At 45.3% G+C, this 17707-nt stretch overlaps 1 protein-coding gene across 1 annotated transcript in view; it reads right to left on the bottom strand.

Moving 5' to 3' along the window:
• LOC127642915 (titin-like) overlaps nucleotides 1-17707 on the bottom strand; it is a 482588-nt gene that overhangs the window by 230360 nt on the left and 234521 nt on the right. The window contains exons 11-12 of the mRNA XM_052125364.1: nucleotides 11695-11955; nucleotides 9334-9615 (exon numbers count right to left, since the gene is read on the bottom strand). Coding sequence (XP_051981324.1) covers nucleotides 9334-9615; nucleotides 11695-11955 — 543 coding nt within the window. The remainder of the gene's footprint in view (nucleotides 1-9333; nucleotides 9616-11694; nucleotides 11956-17707) is intronic.

Here is a 17707-nt window from a genome sequence, read left to right as displayed (position 1 = left end):
TTTACAATACATAATTCAGTCACAACATTATATGCATAATATACCCTTATACTAATAAATACCCGAGTCTAAAATCTATATCACTAATTAAAGTTTATTCAAAAGCAAATGAATAAAAATGTGTTTTAAAGCAGAATTAAAAAGGCAGAGCGTCGGAGCGGTCCTCATATGAAGTAGAAGCTTGTTTCAGAGTTTGGGGCACACTTGCTGGAGACTTTTCTTAAAATAAATAAATGAATACTGTTAAATAAATAAATACTGTTAAATAAATAAATAAATAAATACTGTTAAATAAATAAATACTGTTAAATAAATAAATAAATACTGTTAAATAAATACTATTAAATAAATAAATACTGTTAAATAAATAAATAAATACTGTTAAATAAATAAATAAATATTGTTAAATAAATAAAAGGTTTGTATCTATAATTAGGCACAATTTATTTTTGAGTACAGAAATAATCTCAAGCGTTTGATCATAAAGTTTTAAGATTATGAGAAACAAATTTAGTCAGTGTCCTTTTGGACTGATTGTGCAGGACACATTTATTTTATATTTATATGTTCTTAATATTAATTTTATTTACTAACTTTTACTATGTTTAGTTTTATTTGTATTGTATGTTTTGCTATTGATGTAGATAAATCGAGGATAACTGAGTTTCACATTTTTAGTTTTTAAGATTAAAGTATCCAGTTAAAGTGATTTTAATAAGGACAATTTAGACATTTTATCAAACAATTTGGTCAAATTAGCTTCAGAAAAAGTGACTTTAGCTGAAAAGTGAGAAGTTTGATTCTCTGGTTTAAATCTCAGAGCAAATCTGATTTATTCCTGACAGAGATGTGTTTGAGATTAATGTGATGAAAGATTCAATCTGTGTTAAAAATGAGTTCTTCAGCGAGACCAAACACACACAAACCAGCAGCGAGCACAAACGATGGAGACGGGTGAGAGTGATTGACATGGGGTGTAACATGATTTCACGACTCCCAAAAGATATCTTGTTAAATACAAAGAGAGGAATATGGTGTGATGTTTCTTTTGACAGCACAAATGAACGACACCGGTTTGGAGCGACTTGAACTACATGAGGTGGAGAGTGACATCACAGCCAAAAAACATGTTTAATATCTCAAACACTGAACCAGCACAAACTAATGGGACAGTTTTAGAGATGATTTAATTATATGGGGTGATAAATTCACTCAGAAGTTTTTCATGATTCGAATGTTTTTAATTTCCATCTCCAGTGTTTTCACTCACATCCGTGTATATTCTGAGTGTGTAATGTGATGTTTAAAGTATTACATTTATAAATATTTTCAGAAACATGTGAGTTTAAAGTGCCGATAGTGAACAGAGTCGAGATGAGGGTTTGATGTGTTTTTGACAGTGCTTCATCTGAGTATGTAGATGTCATGATGGTCCGAGGTTTGTTATGTTCATATCATTCACTAATTTGAGTTTTATGACTAGGGCTGCAACTATTGATTATTTTAATAATCGATTAATATTCAATTATTTCTACGATTTATCGATTAATCGGATAAAAATGAAATTTTATTTCCTGATTTTATGAAAATATGATTTTTCAAACACTGAAATGATAAAAGGGGTAAGGATTTGGTTTGATTTACATGAATGAATTAAAGATTATTTACTCTCACAAAACTTTGAACAAAGCCTGAATCATAAAAAGTTTAAATGTATTATTATTATTACTCTCAGGACATGCGAAACAGACTCATCCCGATGCTCACTGTATTACATACGCAGGAAAAACACTTTTAAAACCGGCACAGCTTGACTGCTGAGACTTCTGATATCCATGAAAGCTGCAGTTAATGACATTGAAACTGAACTTGTGGTCTGATGTTGGACAGTTTAATTAAAATGATCGCGCTCCTTTTCTCCATTGCGATCGGTTTGATTGACGCGCATGCGCTCGCTCGCTCGTTAGTTTAACAGATACTCGCTTGTGGTAAGAACAAACAGTTTTGTGAAATATGCGGCTGATTTTGAATTGATAACATGTTTATATTATAAAACATAGACAACAGCAGTGAAATGTGATGGAGAGAAACAACTCTTCAGCACATCAAACAGCACAATCACTCTGTAAACACACCTCACGCAGAAACCGCTCCACATTAAACTGTATCATTATTATCATCTTCCTCGAAGTGTTTATAAAGTGATCTTGTGTAGTGATGGGTCATTCATGAACTATTCATTGATTTTGAATGAATATTTTATGTGAGTCAGAAGAAGAGTCTCAGAGAGTGATTCGTTCATTTTGTGTTGACCGCGCATGCGCATTGCGCAACCTCTATTCCCCTTCTGTCGCTCTCTCCACGTTGTGTCGGAGAAGCGACACTAGGGGTCTCACTTGAGCGCCGATATATGCCTCTGACTTATGAAAAAAGGTCAATGAGAAGTTGGTAGACGGTATTTGCATACCCCGCCCCCGGACATGCGGGTATTTAAGCGGGGCAAATACGGGAGTTCATTCAGAAAAGTTCTTCAGAGCCGATGGTCGTGTATGCAGTCTGCTGCGAGTTACACACACCAGTTTCCGTGTATTCCTCTGACGATCTGCATGCTGTTGGATTCAACAGCGCACAACAGCGGCTTTCTCCTTCCTTGCATGGCTGTGCATTGTTGCCCCTGGGCGCTTCGACAGTGCAGACAACTCGAAAGAGTTATTCTATAAAGAGTGATTTTATTTAAAAGAGTAATTTCCTCTAAAAGAGCAAAACACAGCAGCGTTGAACGTCCTTTTCAGGACGCATCTTTTTAAAGACGTCTTATCCGCCCCTGTGTAGTTTCTGGATGCGTTGATTCTCCCCACCTCTGACGGTCATAAAAACTGCCTGGCGTACCTGGGTTGCGAGCACACGCAGGCAGCGTTTTTATGAATGGTCTATGTTTTCAGTGCGAGAACATAGCCATGACAGCATTGCGGTCACCGGCTTTCTTTTGTTATGAGAGAAAGCCACTTCAGCCGCCCCCCGCGCCTCGCCCCCTTCCTACGGGATTAGGGCAGGCACCGCAGGCAATGAAGATGATTTGGGGATAATGACGGGCTGCGTTTCGCCGGGTAAAATCCCCTCGAAACCCCCCCGCCTCCCCGGCACGCTTGCTGTTTTCCGTCCGAGCTCGGGATGAGCATTCTCTCCAATGGGTTATGTTTTCAGTGTGAGAACATAGCCGCGGCAGCGCTGCTATCTCTGTTTTTTTGTGATGAGAGAAAGCCACTTCAGCCGCCCTCCACCCCTCGCCTCCTTCCTACGGGATTGATGCAGGCGCCGCGAGCGATGAAGATGATCCAGGGAGAATGACAGGCCGTTCTCGCTGGCTAAAACCCCTCGAAGCCTCCCGCCTCCCCTGGACGCTTGCTTGCTCCCCTCTCGAGCTCGAGATGAGTGCGGTCGACCTAACGGCCGGCCGTCCGGTCCCTTGAGCTCCCGGACATTGGATGACGACATCACCGCTGCATCGGAGAGCGTCACAGCGGCATCGGATGCGGATAACTCGCCTGGGCCGCCACCTGCGGGTCTGCTCGCCCAGTCTGAGCCTGACGCATGGAGATACGCTTTGCTTCCCTGGGCTTGATTGATTCCGCGGGCAGGTGCGCCGCCTACAGCCGCCCCCCCGTTCCTTCCTGGACGTGCATGACGAGCTGAGCAAGCCAAGCTTCCTTGCTCCTCCGCTCTCGCTACCCTCGGTGGTAGAGCAGTCCCATGCCGCTCCCCCCTGCACGCCATGGCCCCGTCCTGCAAGTCCACCGGGCCAAGGCACTTCAAAATTTGCACTTGGGTCTTGACGTGCTGCAGGAACTGCACTCGAACAGACGATGGCCACCCTCGTGGTCCAGAAACATAACACATGGACTGGATCTGGTCGCAGTACAGGAGGTAGACAAAGCACGCTTTCTCAAACTCTCCCGTCTCCCAGCTCCATTCGGCGACACCACCTGACGACTCCACCCAGCAGTCCTCAGTGGTGAAGAAACAGACGGAGGCCAGGTCACACGTCCTGCCCTGCCGCAAACCTGCCGCCAGGGGCCATGCCCTGTCTGCTCGCCGAGGGCGTCCTCCTGCGGCTTTCAAGAAAGAAAGGAAGTGGTGCTCCGCCTCAACAAACAAGAGTGGGCCTAGCTCTCAGCCCCCCAGTTGAGCTCCCCGCAGAAGGTGGATGCCCCCTCGTCTCACGGACCCCCTCGAGGACCCGGAAGGCTCCCAGGCACTCCTGAGACGACCAACCCAGAGACCGAGACGTTAGCTCCGGAGCTGATAAGACCACTCCGGAGCTAAGAATCTTTTTTTGAATTAATTTCATTGGCCGCACCCCTTAATGGGGGCTGCGGTACTCACATTCTCAATAATAGAGCTATGTCCCTTATTTGTCTCTGGGTCACCTGGCCCGCAAATGCCGTTCTCACGGCTCTCTGCCCCCAGGCTTCAACAGTCCCGGCACGCTGGACGCGGACCACCGCCCTCAGCCCCACGACTGTTCCCCGGCCGGCCGGTTCTGACGAGTCGGGAGGACACCTGCACTGGACCTCCTCCTCAGTCACGAGCAAGGTAAGTGCTTGGAGTTTCTCTGCGAAGCCCCGCCGGGTACGTCCCGCCGGCCTATCCCCCCAACCGAAATGAAGAAGTGTTTTTCTACAGCCCTTACTTCATTGTACCCAAGAAAGGCGGCGGCTTACGACCGATCTTGGACCGGCGAGTTTCAACCGGGCTCGGCCGAAACTCCCGTTCAAAATGCTCACGCAGAAACAGATTCTGACTGGCGTCCGGCATCAAGATTGGTTCGCAGAGGTAGACCTGAGGGACGCGTACTTTCACGTCTCAATTTTGCCACGATGCCGACCCCTCTTACGGTTAGCGTTCGACGGCCGGCGTATCAGTACAAAGTCCTCCCCTTCGGCCCGTCTCTGTCCCCTCGCGTCTTCACGAAAGTCGCTGAGGCAGCCCTTGCCCCGGCTCCGAGAAGCCGGCATCCACAGAGACCAGGTGCTCAGGCACCTCAGCCGTTTGGGGCTTCAGGTCAACTGAGAAAAGAGGTAGCTCGCCCCAGTTCAGAGCACCTCTTTTCTCAGCATGGAGTTAGACTCGGTCTCAATGTCAGCACGCCTCACCGAAAATGCCTCGCTTCCCTCAAGCCAGGCACTATGGTCCCTTTAAAAATTTTCCATAGGCTCCTGGGGCATATGACATCCTCCGCGGTGGTCGCGCCGCTGGGGTTGATGCATATGAGACCACTTCAGCACTGGCTTCAGACTCGAGTCCCGAGACGAACATGGAGCCGCGGCACGCACTGGTGATGATCACCACCGCCTGCCGCCAGACACTCAAATCCCGGACAGACCTCTGCCTTCTATGGGCAGGAGTACCCTTGCAGCAGGTGTCTTGAAGCCTCCTGGTCACTATCGACGCCTCCAGATCTGGGTGGGGCGCCATGTGCAATGGGCACGCAGTCGCGGGCCGTTGAAAAGGGCCCCGCTGCACTGGCGCATCAGCTGCCTAGAGTTGCTGACTGTTTTCTTTGTCCAGTCACCACTCACATCCCCGGCAACCTCAATGTGATAGCAGACGCGCCGTCACGACAACGCTTGCCCAGTGGAGAGTGGAGGCTTCACCCCCAGTCGGTCCAGCTGATTTGGGAACGATTCGGCAAGGCCCAGGTAGACCTGTTTGCCTCCCAAGAAACCTCCCATTGCCCGCTCTGGTACGCCCGAACAGAGGCTCCCCTTGGGGCAGATGCGCTGGCACACAGCTGGCCCACGGGGCTGCGCAAGTATGCATTCCCCCCAGTGAGCCTTCTTGCACAGGTGCTGTTCAAGGTCAGGGAGGACGAGGAGCAAGTCACTTTAGTGGCCCCCTACTGGCCCACTCGGACTTGGGTTTCGGACCTCACATTTCTCACGACAGCTCCTCCCTGGCGAATCCCCCTGAGAAAGGACCTCCTCTCTCAGGGACTGGGCAAGCTCTGGCACCCGCAACCAGACCTCTGGAATCTCCACGTCTGGCCCCTGGACGGGATGCGGAGGAACCAGCTGGCCTACCGGTGACCGTTGTGGACACAATCAACCAAGCCAGAGCCCCTTCTACCACGCCTGTTCGCAAATTGGTGTTCTTCCCGAGCCGAAGACCCGCAGAGATGCACGATTAGGTCAGTGCTTCTGTTCCTACAGGAAAGGTTGGATGGGAAGCTGTCCCCATCCACCCTCAAAGTGTATGTCGCCGCCATCGCGGCTCACCACGATACTGTAGATGGTAAGTCTTTGGGTAAGCACGACTTAATCATCAGGTTCCTGAGAGGCGCCCGGAGGTTAAATCCCTCCCGCCAGGCCTAGTTCCCTCCTGGGATCTCTCAGTGGTCCTTACAGGCCTTCAGAGACCTCCCTTCGAGCCGCTAGAATCAGTTGGACTCAGGGCCCTCTCTCTTAAGACTGCCCTGCTGATCGCGCTCGCCTCCATCAAGAGGGTCGGGGACCTGCAAGCGTTCTCTGTCAGCGACACTTGCCTGGAGTTCGGTCCGGCAGACACATACGTGATCCTAAGACCGTGACCGGGCTACGTGCCCAAGGTTCCTACCACGGATCAGGGTAGTGAACCTGCAAGCGCTGCCCCGGGAGGAGGCAGACCCAGCCCTTTCGTTGCTGTGTCCGGTACGTGCCTTGCGTACCTATTTGGACCACACACAGAGCTCTAGACGTTCTGAGCAGCTCTCCGTCTGCTTTGGGGGACAGCAGAAAGGGAATGATGTCTCCAAACAGAGGCTCGCCCACTGGGTTGTCGACGCCATTACCCTGGCTTATCACACCCAGGCCATGCCCCTCCCCTTGCGGGTCCGAGCACACTTGACTAGAAGTGTTGCGTCCTCATGGGCACTGGCCAGGGGCACCTCCCTAGCAGACATCTGTAGAGCAGCAGGGTGGGCAATATCCAATACCTTCGCGAGATTTTACAATCTCCGCGTTGAGTTGGTTTCGTCTCGTGTTTTCTCAGGTTCGAGCCCGTAGAAATCGGTAACACGCTGACGAACTGGCCGGTGAATCGCTTGCGCCTAGCGCCCTTTCCCTCAGCAAGGTAAAATTGTGTGCCTTTTTTCCCAGGGCGCCCCACTTCTCGGGCCCCTGGTTGATTCCTCCCCAGCCCTTTTGGGTCCGCAGTTCAGCGGAGGAACTCGCCAACCCAGTCCACTACGGGTACTAAGCTACCCTGTACTGGAATAGGTGCTCCACAGGTGTTAGGCCTCCTACGTGGACTCCCCCTGTGTGTATTTCCGCGGTACTGTCCCCTCACGAGCAGTCTCCCATGTCTCCCTTAGGCAGTCCCAGCTGCCTAGGTCGCCGTGCTGTAGCAACTCCCCCCTCTCCGAGGCTGGATCTACCACCGCGACAGAAGGGGAACGGAGGTTACATACGTAACCTAGACGTTCGTTTGTTACATGAAAACCGCAGAAATTATTAATTCACCTCTCGAGTCATTCGTTATTTGTCACATGACAGCCGTAAGCTATACGATATGCAGCAAAGAACGAACGACTCTGACCAGAAGATTTCAGAGCAAGGCCGTAACCAGGATTTTTCAAATACCAAGGTCAAAAATACCCCCCCAAAATAAAAATTAAATAAAATAAATAAAAACACTTGAGAAATAAGTTTGGCTGACAACATATTTATTTTTAATAACAACGCGTGTGTGTGTGCGTGTGTTTTCTTGTATCTGGGTGTGAACTGTTGAACTATAACCTATATGTAGTTGTGGCTTCTTGTGCAACCTCTGAAACGGTGGAGATCCATTTGTAGTGTACACTACATTATATTATATAATATAATAATATATTAGTGTGTATGCATCCTCTGAAATGGACTTGGGTTCTCACCACTAACAGTAATTGATAGAAAAATATTTCCATTAACAGTTCAGTTGACTCAATTGATAGTTGATACAACACCTGTACTGCAATGCATGCATACAATACATCAAATAATAAAGAATACCTTTAGCTTTCAGTAATTCAGTCTCACCTTTTATCAAAACAACTATTCTTCTGAGGCCAGAAGCATCCCAATAAGTTATTGGTCAGTTATTTAGACTTGTTTTATTATTATTATTATTATTATTATACTGGCAATAACTGACCATAATATCATTCAACAATAGGATATGTTTGGGCCATGCTTATTAAAAGGATCATATCCATCACAACACATTAATTACCTATATAATAATTAGCTTTATTGTCAGTACAAATTAGCTAGCTGCAACTCCACTGGATTTCAGCATTTCAGTAGGATATAGGTTTGAATCTCATTGGTAGCCCTATTGCATCTAATATTGTAGGCTATTTGCTGCATAACCATTAACTTTCTCACCTTCCCTCCTTCTCTTTGTCTGCTCATCTTCTGCTGGCTTTCCAAACGATAATTTAGTTTGTTGCAGCCTTTTCATTTTTGGTCATTTGAATGAAAATCACAAGCAGAAATTATCATTGCGTCAAGTTTATATTGAACAATGCATTTGTGGGTATTGACGTTTATTTAAGTGTAACCGGTCCTGCACGCCCCGCTCCGAATGGGACTTGAAACGAAGTCTCCCGCGTGGGAGGTGGGTGCGCTAACAAGGAGGCTAAAAGCTACATCCCCTACCTGCGACACTGCGTTGCGTTCTTTAATTGGTTTAGGAAACACTCCGCTGTAACCGACTACTTTCGTTTTGACATGACAGCGGTTTCTGCAAGTACGTGTCACGTGACGGTCCGTTGATGCAAGGATAATTGGCTCGTTGGCTATTTTCACTTCACAAAGAAATGACACTTCAGGAAAAAAATACCGAGGACATAACCTCGGTGTCCTCAATGGTAGTTACGGCCATGTTTCAGAGTTGAATGAATCATTTCTGTTTCTCATAATTTGTCTTTGGCTGCATTATAAATTTTTCCTTGTTGGGACTACAATCAAAGTGCTTCTCCGTGCTTACTGCAAATATCCAACAAATCGAGATAAAAATTCATTGTCGATGATTTCCATTATTGATAATTATCGATTTCTGATTAGTTGTTGCAGCCCCAGTTATGACAGAAAACAACTTCACAAGTTGATCCTGAAAGTCATTTTGACTCCAAATAACACTTAAATGTTTGTTGTTCTCCGTCTGAATCGCTCGTTTCGGTAGTTTTTACATTGTGTCTCGAGACCAGAAACACAAAACAGGCAATTACAATCATCATGTGTCGTCCAGTAGTTGCTCAGGAAAACTGTGGATCTGCTGATGATGCATATGATTATAATATAACAGATGATCACTCACCGATGACACGAAATGACACTTCATTACTCCAGTCAGTGTTGAATTGTGTAGATGTTCTTCTAGCGAAACACTTGCATCTTATGCTGTAACCGCTGTAACTTGCAGGAATCTTGATCTCTTTCTTATTAGATTCTTGAACATGAGAATATTGATAAACACCATCACACTGAAATCTGTATGTCCAGTGTGTCTCTTCTGTCCCCTGTATGTCACATGTGAGAGTGACAGTCTCTCCTCTGAATATCGGTGATGTTTCAGGATTTACAGTCAGAACAGGTTTATCTGTAAGAACCAGAAACAAACACACAACTCTCACTTTACAAACACACATGTTGATTTATAACTTAAAGGAATATTCTGGGTTTAATACAAGTTCAGCTCAATCGACAGCATTTGAGGAATAATATTGATTACAACAAAAAATCATTTTGACTCGTCCCTCCTTTTCTTTAATAAAAGTAAAACTGAAGATTACAGTGAGACTCTTACAATGGAAGTAAATGGGGGTCAATCTGTAAACATTAAAATACTCTCAGTTTCAGAAGTATAGACACACGACATAAACAATATCTGTGTAAACATGATTTTACTGTGATAAAACATTTATTTACCGCATCTGTGTAAACATGATTGTACACAACATTGTTTACCTTTTAAAAACTGATATATTAAGAAAGACTTGATTTCTAACAATGTGGAACATTTACATTTATTAAAACATTTAAAATAGGATTAACAAATAACTTTAATAACTTAAAGGAATAATTCACCCCAAAATTAAATTTCAGTCATTGTTTACTCACACTATTGTTGTTATAACCCCATTTGACTTTCTGTCTTTTTCTGAACACAAAGGAAGACATTAAATTGTGTTCAGTGATGTCATATAATGTCAGTTTATGGTAAACATCTCTTCAAGCTTCAGACGGATGCAAAAATATAATTCAGAAGTCTAATAAATTATTTTATGAGACTCACAATTGTTCTGAAGTTATACGATGAGCTTTAGTGAGAAACAAACTGAAATCTAATGTATAATTTAGAGAAACCGACTGTTGCTCTCCTCTCACAACATGGGGCGTTCAAGAGAAAACTGTTATTTAATGTAAAGTAGAGATGCACCGATTGTGAAATTCCGATGTTTAAAATAACAATTTGGCTGATGGCCGATACTGATTTTGTTTTTGTTTATTTGGATTTTGTTGTTATTTATTCCCCTTTTGTGTCAGTGAAACAAAGAAATCTTCAATATAAAGAATAAATGAGCTGTTTTTAAGTCTTTCAGTCCTGCATCACAATATCTTTCAATGAGCACAAATTCAATCATACAAATGTATGAAATAATTTTTAATTTAACCTTCTTTCACAAGACAAAGTTTATGTTTTGTGAAACATAAATGTAATTAAATTTAAATGTAAAAGTGATAATAAAAATGACCTGAGGAACATTTACTCTCAGAATATTTCACCAGTCATGAAATGTGTCCCGTATTTCTGTTGATACTTTAAAAGAACTAGAAATGCCCAATTTGTGAATTAATAATTTATTTGTGTTTTTTCAGTGAACTGGACAAACAGGCTTGTAAAACGGTCTGAATTGATTCGTGATTCAGTATAATTCATTCAGAGCTCTCTCACTGAATCATTTGGAGCGTATCAAGTTAAAAACACGTCTTCAACTGATATAAATGTGTCTCGAGACTCCTGCGTTCTGCTCTGTTTGTTGTGGTGCATTTTGCTTTTTTAGCGTGTAAAGGCGTCTGTCTGAACGGTTACTGGAAGAAATGCTTGAGCCAATATTTACATGAATGCTACTCATACTCGAGAAAATAAAGAAATGCTTCTCAATGTCACCAGAATTGAACGCTTTGGTGTTGGTATTATAGCACCACCTGTTGGATCTTCTCCAAATCTGTAGCTGGATAGGCAACTGTTGTCCAAGTCGACCGCAAATAACCAACTCATATAACAGATAAACATCGGCCACTGCCATCGGTGAATTACATTGTATTTGCAACAAGGCGAATATCGGCCGATACATCGGTACATCCCTAATCTAAAGACAGGTCCGCCACAGCGATACTAACAACTGACTTAATATGTCTATCGAATTTGTTGACAGAGAATAGATGCAATTATACTGATGCATCCTTCTGAAGATTGAAGCGGTGGACACCATAAACTGCCATTCTGTGACATCACCAAACACAATTTCTCTCTTTGTGTTCAGAAAAAGACAGAAAGTCATGTGGGTTTATAACAACAATGGGGTGGGTAAATAATGACTGAATTGTATTTGTTGGGTGAACTAAACCTTGAATAAAATCACATGTGATTGTAAAATAACAGACGATCACTCACCAATCACAGTGAGAGTCACTTCATTACTCCAGTGAGAGCTGCTCTGATGAGATGTTCTGCTTCTTTCACACTTGCAGGTCTTGGTGTTTTGTAGAGTAATCGTGTACTCTCTCTCATTAGAGTATTGAACATAAACACCATCACAAAACCATCTGTATGTCCAGTCTGTCACTTCTGTCCCCTGTACGTCACATGTGAGAGTGACAGTCTCTCCTCTGAATATCGGTGATGTTTCAGGATTTACAGTCAGAACAGGTTCATCTGTAAGAACCAGAAACACATTTACTTAAATTCAGAATGGAAGAACTGCCTCTCTTTCAATAACACATTGGAATTTGATTATGGAATGATGAATTGAACATTCAGAGAACAGATGAATTCAGTCCAACACAAATTTTGGGACAAAACATAAATAATCAAACAAAATTATATGTTTTTATCTTTCATGCAGGTAGAGAGTTTAAATGTTATATGCAGATTTATGTAGGGATGGACATGTCCCAACCAACTTTCAGAAAATCAGAAATGTCCTGACTAGGTCTGAAACGATTAGTCGACATTTTTGACAACATCGACAATAAAACATTTTGAACAAAAAATGTTTGTGGTCAATAGTCGTCTGATTTCATTTAACACAACATGAGGTCTTTTGAAACGCTAATGATGTCGCGGGACAGCAGCACTTCAGCTCGTGCTTCATTGAGGAGAGGAAGAAAGAACTGATCCCAGTCCAGACGCACTCCAAACTTTTCACACAGATTAATGTGATGTAGATCGCAGAGTATTATAATACAAACATGCAAAATAAGTAAATACAGACGCAGTGTCGTTGTGAAATAAAGCGGAGCCGTACCTGCTGTTCCACTTGAGCAAAACTTTCCCATCAGAGCGTCTAAAAAGGAAACGCTGCGCCGTTATATTCTGTATTTAATGCATCCTTTATTAAAGTTCAAATAATAATGAAGCGAGCTGTATAAATCAGCACAGACTCAGAAACTGGCATTTGTCTGTGCAGTCAGAGCCGCTTATGAGTCGTGTGACAAACAGCGCAAGAGAGTTTCAAACTTCTCCCGGCTGATACACTGTCCCGCGCGGAGACGCTCTTCACTGGCGCACGCTCGCCGCAGCTAGATTATAACGTGATTGCTTGCGACATAGTGAATTATAATATGAGTGTAACGTGTGTATCTTATGGTGAAGAAAATCTGCAATACTCCGCTCTATAAAGAAGAAAGTTTGTTTTTTTAGTTAAAGATGGATCGAAATCAAGTGAAAAAAGGTAAGAGGGTGAAGTCTTAGTCATTTAGAGGTATTTTTAAAAGAAAATTTCCTTTATTGTTAGTAAGCAAGTTTAATACAACCTTTTAAGTCGAGACACAAGCTGAATAATCAGTTAAAATCTAATGATTAATCGTTGCAGTAATCGCCCGAATAATCGTTCTAATAATTGTAAGATTAGTCGATTATCAAAATAATCGTTAGTTGCAGCCCTAGTCCTGACCAACTTTATACTATGTTTTAATTTTAGTGATTATTAAAGTTTCTTATTATCATTGTTCATGTATAAATTGTTGTCATACGTCTTCTGAAGCATAAATTATGTTTTCATGCATGTTACCTTCTTCACTGCTGTTCAGAATGCACCAATCACAGGCTTTTATTGAATATGGATAATAATTTTATAGAAACAGGCAAATATTTAGTATTGTGGGGCAGAGAAATAGAAAATGAAACTTGTTATATGAGGAAATAATGCTATTAAACGTGTTATGTAAATTACCAGACTGAGCGTCTCAAATTTTATTTAATACAAACACTTTGTATATTATCTTTTTTGCAACATGTCCCTCCCAACTTTCACACCAAACCTACACCCTTGATTTAAATTACTGAATGTGTTGGTATGAATGGCAGAGGAATCTGACCAATCTAAATGGATATTCAAATTATGCAACGTCCTCTGCTTCCATTCAAAAAGCATCAAAAAGGCCAAACAGAGGAAAAATGAAATTTGAACACATCTGTATTTATCAAGACTGTTTTAAGATATCATCATCTGCATGTGTACCGGAGCAGAATTACCAGCAAAAAACTCAAACATATCACAGGGCTCAAGGCTACAGAGTTGTTCAACTATTCCAGTCGGGCCAGTGCTTTAGATTTTTACTTGCCCTGCCAACATTTTCGATGGCCCCAGTACAAAATGATCTGTTTTTACCATCATGGCTTTAAAACTTAGAAGCTGAAGCTGAGTCTGGTCAGTACCTCGATGGGAAAACTAAGTTTGCTGCTGGAAGAGGTATTAGTGAGTCCAGGATGGGATGCTCACCCAGCAGTCTTTGTGGATCCCATTGCCCAAGTATAGTCATGGGAAACTATACTGTAAAAATGCAGCATCCTTCAGATGAGATGTTAAACTGAGGTTCTGACTGGTCATTCAAAATCCCAGGGCACTTCTCATAAAGAGTAGGGGTGTAATCCCGAGTCCTGGCCAAATTCCCCCATTGGCCCTTCTCAATCATGGTCTCCTAATAATCCCCATCCATTACTTGGATCAATAACTCTGTCCTCTCCACCAATAGCTGGTGTGTGGTGAGCACACTGGTGCACTATGGCTGCCGTTGCATCATCCAGGTGGATGCTGCACACTAGTGGTGGTTGAGGAGAGCCCCGTTCAATGTTTAAAGCACTTTGAGCGTATTGTCAGAAAAGCGCTATATAAATGTAACGTTCATTCATTCATTCATTCATTCATACCTCAATGCCAAGTACGGTGACCCAGCCATTAATGACCTATTTGATATGGTGTCACTTTTAGATCCACGGTTCAGGGCAAATGCATCCCAAGTGAAAAGATCGATGCATTGAAACACAAAGCTGTTTTGGAGGTGGAGGCTCTACTGGCTGATCCGGACAGCTGTCAGCCTGACCCAACAGTGACCACTGTGCCCGAGCCAGCAGACCAAGAAGCAGCAGTGCCACCAACAGCTAAGTAGTAGTCGTCACTGTCAAGCTTCTTCAAGCAGAACACATCAACCAGCACCACACTGACACAGAGTGAGGCAACTGAACATTTAGCCCACTTTGTAGAAAATACAGAGATATGTTTTCTGGCCTGGTGGACTTGCAGGAGAGCCATGGCATGCAGGGCGGAAGTGGCGTGTCTGGCGACGCTGTAGGCTTTGGCCGTCAGTGACGACGTTGTCCTACAGGCCTTGGAGGGGAGTACAGGGCGACCCCGCCAGGTGGTAGGGTTTTCGGGGCATTGGTGGAGCGCAACAGTCCTATCCACCTGAGGAATTGCCTTGTACCCATGGGCCGCATCGCTGTTGAGGGTAGCGAGAACCCCAAGGAACCAGTCATCCTACCACGATGGCTGAGGGGAGGACGGAGTGTTCCAGTCCAGCCCCACACTGGTGGTGGCCCGGGCAAGCATATCGGACATCTGCGCATCGGCCTCAGCCTGGGCGTGCAGGCCCGAAGGCGGAAGTCCAGGGGAGTCCTCAGCGTCAGACGCCGTGCTCTCTGATGCAGCGGCGAGCTCATCCACCTCGAGCTCTAGAGGATAGGCTGTTGCCTCGAGCACGGACGGGACTCAACGAGCGTGCCAGGGGGTCGGGTGGTCCGAGGGGGCGTACCCGGCGGAGCTGCACCCGCTGCCGTCCCCGGATTGCCTCCATCGCCAGCCGCACCGTTCTCAATCCCGTGGGAAGAAGGAGCAATGCGGGGGGCGGCTAGAGTGGTGTGCTTTCTGTTGAAAGCAAGCCGTGACTGCAACGTTGCCATGGTCATGCCCTCGCAGTGAGAACATGAACCATCCACAAACGCTGCCTCGGTGTGATAGCAACCAGACACACGAGACAACGCCTGTGGCCGTCTGAATCGGAGAGCACTCTACTGCATCCAGGAACTACACAGGGGCGGAAGCGCATCTTTACAAAGACGCGTCCTGAAAAGGACGTTCAACGCCAGCTGCGTATTGCTCTTTTAGAGAAAATAACTCTTTTAGAGAAATCACTCTTTTATGGAACTCTTTTAAGTTCCATAAAAGGAATTTTTAAATCTTGCCATGTGCTGACCGTGTACGTGACCTGCCGATACAGAGGCGGGCAGGGATTCATCCAGTGCCACGCATCGTCTGTACCCGGCTGCACGTACCCTTCCCCAATGCCCCATACGAACACCGGGATCCTTCTAGTTACCCTGGGAGGGGAACAAGGCGATGTTTGCCAACATGGGAACGGGCCAGCCTGGCTGGGCCTCTTTTCTCTCTATGTTTCTTGCATAGAGCAATCACGGCCGGGCCCTTACACGCATATAGGGAAGGGGTCTTACCCAGACCCTCGCGGAGACCACACCTGCCCTTTTTCTTGGGGAGGAAAAGTGGTAGACACGTCACACGGCCGTCTTAGGGCTCGTGTGGAAAGTATGGTGCGGTGGTAGATCCCAGCCTTGAAGGGGAGTTGCTACAGCCGGCGACCGGGCAGCTGTAACTGCCTAAGGGAGACACGGGGTCCGTTCGTAAGGGGACAGAACCGTGGAAATACACACAGGGGGTGTCCGCGCAGGAGGCCTTCTATTCTACCTGTGGAGCACCTATACCAGTACAGGGTAGCCATCAGGATACCCGCAGTGGCTTGGGTCGGCGAGTTCCTCCGCTGAACCACGGACCCGGAGGGCTGGGGAGGAATCGACCAGGGTCCCGACTCGAGTGGGAGCCCTGGGAAAAGGGCGCACTACTTAACCTTGACGTCAGGAAAGGGCGCTGGGCATAGCGATCCACCTGGCCGGTCGGTCTAAGGGTTACCGAGTTCTACGGGCTCGGACCTGAGAAAACACGAGACGCAACCGACTCAACGCGGAGGTTGTAAAACCTCGCGAAGGTGTTGGGTGTTGCCCAACCCGCGGCTCTACAGATGTCTGCTAGGGAGGTGACCTTGGCCAGTGCCCACGGCCAGTGCCCACGAAGACGCAACACCCCTTGTTGAGTGAGCTCGGACCCGTAAGGGTAGGGGCACGGCCTGGGTGTGATAAGCCAGTGTGATGGCATCGACAACCCAGTGGGCGAGCCTCTGTTTGGAGACGGCATTCCCTTTCTGCCGTCCCCCAAAGCAGACAAAGGGCTGCTCAGAGCATCTGGTGCTCTGTGTGCGGTCCAGGTAAATGCGCAGGGCGCGCACTGGACACAGCAACGGAAGGGCTGGGTCTGCCTCCTCCCGGGGCAGCGCTTGCAGGTTCACTACCTGATCTCGGAACGGTGTGGTAGGAACCTTGGGCACATAGCCCGGTCGCGGTCTTAGGATCACGGACGTATCTGCCGGACCGAACTCCAGGCAAGTGTCGCTGACAGAGAACGCTTGCAGGTCCCCGACCCTCTTGATAGAGGCGAGCGCGATCAGCAGGGCCGTCTTAAGAGAGAGGGCCCTGAGTCCAGTTGATTCAAGTGGCTCGAAGGGGGGTCTCTGGAGTCCTGCCAAGACTACCGAGAGATCCCAGGAGGGAACAAACTGAAATCTAATGTATTATTTAGAGAAACTGACTGTTGCTCTCCTCTCACAACATGGGGCGTTCAAGAGAAAACTGTTATTTATTTTAATGTAGAGATGCACCGATTGTGAAATTCTGGGCCGATACCGATGTTTAAAATAACAATTTGGCTGATGGCCGATACTGATTTTGTTTTTGTTTTTGTTGTTATTTATTCCCCTTTTGTGCCAGTGAAACAAAGAAATCTTCAATATAAAGAATAAATGAGCTGTTAAGTCTTTCAGTCCTGCATCACAATATCTTTCAATAAGCACAAATTCAATCATACAAATTCATGAAATAATTTTTAATTTAACCTTCTTTCACAAGACAAAGTTTATGTTTTGTGAAACATAAATGTAATTAAATTTAAATGTAAAAGTGATTATAAAAATGACCTGAGGAACATTTACTCTCAGAATATTTCACCAGTCATGAAATGTGTCCCGTATTTCTGTTGATACTTTAAAAGAACTAGAAATGCCCA

Source organism: Xyrauchen texanus, chromosome 1 (assembly GCF_025860055.1).
Source record: "Xyrauchen texanus isolate HMW12.3.18 chromosome 1, RBS_HiC_50CHRs, whole genome shotgun sequence".
Lineage (NCBI taxonomy): Eukaryota > Metazoa > Chordata > Actinopteri > Cypriniformes > Catostomidae > Xyrauchen > Xyrauchen texanus.
The sequence above is the reverse complement of the archived record's forward strand: the minus strand, read 5'-3'. Positions and strand labels throughout refer to the sequence as shown.